This window comes from Etheostoma spectabile, chromosome 23 (assembly GCF_008692095.1).
Source record: "Etheostoma spectabile isolate EspeVRDwgs_2016 chromosome 23, UIUC_Espe_1.0, whole genome shotgun sequence".
Classification (NCBI taxonomy): domain Eukaryota; kingdom Metazoa; phylum Chordata; class Actinopteri; order Perciformes; family Percidae; genus Etheostoma; species Etheostoma spectabile.
This window is the reverse complement of record NC_045755.1, coordinates 2324298-2327348: the sequence shown is the minus strand read 5'-3', so window position 1 is coordinate 2327348 and position 3051 is coordinate 2324298. Positions and strand designations below refer to the sequence as shown.

Genomic DNA, 3051 nt, shown 5'->3' with positions numbered 1-3051 from the left:
AGCGGAGAATAGCGCGGACACGCGCACACAGAGAAAAAAGTGAGAGAAAAGAAAAAGAGACCCAGCTGTCCGAAGGATAATCAGTTGAGATTGTGTCTGTGCATCATTGAGAACTGTAAGTCATATAACTGATGTCAGTTCATTTAAGGCTGTTGTTGTATTGGTTCTGGCACATTTAAAAGTTAGCTTGTTTGTGTTCTTCACCTGTTACCTAGGTTACACCTGGCTGTTGATTGGATATAATGGCGATTGTTGAACGTCCTTGCTCATTAAGATAATGTAATTAATAGTGGGTTTATTGTTATTGTTTACTAGCATATATGATTCCTATGTATTGTGTATCGTAGCCTTTACAAAGTTTATTTATTTATTTTATTACCACACACACAGCCATAGCAGAGCTACCCCCCCCATGTTTATACTGATGCTTGATTATAATAAAGCATCAACAGAGAGAAGTTGTCTTCGTCCGTGTTTTAACAGACACACCTGGGCCAAGTTGGAAACCAGAATCAGCTTCAAATCCCGACCTAATATAATCCTCACTAAGTTTAAAATAATTTCACTGGAGTTAGTTATTATTTTTGCGTCATCAATACCAAATTAAATCTAATTGGATTGGAATATACACAGACCTCTCACAAAATCACACTTGAATTCATATCTTGCAACTCGGTCAGAATCTTATTAACCTGGAGTCCCAATAAGCTATATGTTTTAGGTTTATTGGCAGACATCCATTTAAAATGTAGCCTATGTATGAAGAGCCTTTTTACCATGTCCACTGTAGTTTCTCAACGTGCCTTCTAGTAACATCTGTCTGGTCCAGGTAGCTTTGAAATTCGCAAGGCAACTTTTACTTTTATACTTTTAGTAAATTTCCAAGCCTTTACTTTGTTACTTTTACTTGAGTGAAGACGTTAAATCAGTACTTCTACTTTTACCAGAGTAATTTTTAACACAATTATCTGTACTTCTACTTGGGTACTTCTAGTATGGGAAGTGAGTACTTTTGCCATCTCTGGTTACAGCACAGAAAACCCAAATAATGAGCTGATAGATACTATATGTATACTCTATATACTCTATGGAGCTGAGAGGAACTGCAGTGGCAGGTGATAATTCTCTGTGGTTTTGTCACAGCAAGTAACAGCTTTCACATAAAAGTGATCATGTGATCCCTTGTTAATGTAAAAATATTGATAACAGCTTTAACTATTAGGGACTACTACACCAACCAAGTGCTTGGGGGTGGCAGTAGCTCAGTCTGTAGGGAATTGGGTTGGGAACTGGAGGGTCATCGGTTCAAGGCCCCAAATGGACCAAAGTACGGAGTGTGGATCGGTAGCTGGAGGGAGGCCACTTTACCTCCTGGGCATTGCCAGGTGCTGTTGAGCAAGGCACTGTACCGCTCAGGGCACTGGTCCAGCACTGGCAGCCCACTCCCTCTGACATCTCTCCATTTGCACATGAATAGGTCCTGAGCATGTGTGTGTGTATTTCAGGCCTGTGTGTAGTGATTACTAACAAACAGAGTGTAAATTGAAATTTCCCCACTGGGGATCAATAAACAGTATAAATTATTTAAAAAATATTATTAATAAATAACAAACAATACAAAACTGTAGCTGGGAAACTGTTAGTTTTCCGCCACCTTTAACCTTTGAGCACAGTCACACTGCTAACAACTCCACCATGAGTCACTCTTTAGTCTCCTTTACCCAGACTCCATTTTGGAGAGGGAAGAAGGCACTTTGCATTCGGCTGGCTTCCCTTAGCTGAGGGCTCTGTGTTGGGGTGATAACGGCCCGTTGGCCCACTCGTCTTCCCACGCGTCAACGCTCCCGGCTCATCCCTCCATCAATTAATGAGGGCCCGAGTCCTGGGAGAGAGCTGCGCCTTCTATGTTAATTGCAGGACAAGTGAGAGGGACAAAACTCTTTAACTTCTTCAGGCAGCGTGTGTGTGTGTGTGTTTGTGTGTGTGTGTGTGTGTGTGTGTGCGTGTGTTTCGCCAGCCCTTGCGGTAGAGAGAGCAGCTATTTCATCATTTCATGCGGCTCCTCTGAATCACTTCTCTCCGCAAACACAATTCTCTCACATTTATTGAAGCAAGTGTGGCGAGAGCTAATCCAACTTGATGCCATAGAAGAAGAAAAAAACGCCTGTCCTGAGAGCTGCATCAGACCATAAAGTGTGTCCTACGGCTTAATTAAAGAGAAAAACATGGCACTGTCAATGCCATACTGGATGGTTTAATTCTTAATAGCTTAATAAACCTGGAAAAGGTTTTTAAAGAAAAATAAAGAACCAACTTGTCCTTTTAAAAACTAAAAAGTATTTCTGGGGGGTATTATGTTGAATAATTAGTCCTTATTGGTCAGTGAAAGCCTTCTGAGATGCATTATTCTTGGTTTGTAAAGACTAGGGCTGGGATGATTTGATTCTTTCACAATACATTTGTATTGCAATTCTAGAAGTATTGCGATTCAATGGTATTGAGTATTGCAATTTTTGTTTCCTTCTTTAGAAAATCAAATCTATCACAATATATCATTAGACATTTCTAAAAAGTAAATGTTTCTAAAATGAATGTACATCACATATTAGTTAGTCAGTCAATCTGACTTTTATTTCATTTGTTAAGAAGTACATAACACAGATTTTTGCCACTTTCTGATTTTGCTCTGTTTTGCTGGAAACGGATATGACGTAGTCGCCGTTAGCGGTACCGTATAAACAGAAAATATTTAGGTGAATCATTGGTAAAAATAAATAAATACAAAATATTGATTCTAGGGAAAAGGAAAAAAGAAATAGAAATCAGAATACATACGATTTTTGATCCCCCCGCAGTGAAGACATAAAGTCTATTTCACTCAACTCTCACACTCTCACACTTCCTGCTCTCAATTCTCAGAAACACCTGCCGACTGCTGACGCCGACGCACACAAACACATCCGACAGACACGCCGCAGACACCACAGCTGACACTGAACTGACCTGACATGATGGTGTCCGTGATGTTGAGGTTGTTGAGCGACAGCCCCA

At 40.2% G+C, this 3051-nt stretch overlaps 1 protein-coding gene across 14 annotated transcripts in view; it reads right to left on the bottom strand.

Annotated features, from left to right (window-relative positions):
• Window positions 1-3051, bottom strand: part of nav3 (neuron navigator 3) — a 223688-nt gene that overhangs the window by 11229 nt on the left and 209408 nt on the right. For all 14 annotated transcript variants that reach the window (XM_032505782.1, XM_032505795.1, XM_032505791.1 and 11 more), the window contains one exon: window positions 3004-3051. This exon is cut by the window's right edge and continues 139 nt beyond it. In XM_032505782.1, coding sequence (XP_032361673.1) covers window positions 3004-3051 — 48 coding nt within the window. The remainder of the gene's footprint in view (window positions 1-3003) is intronic.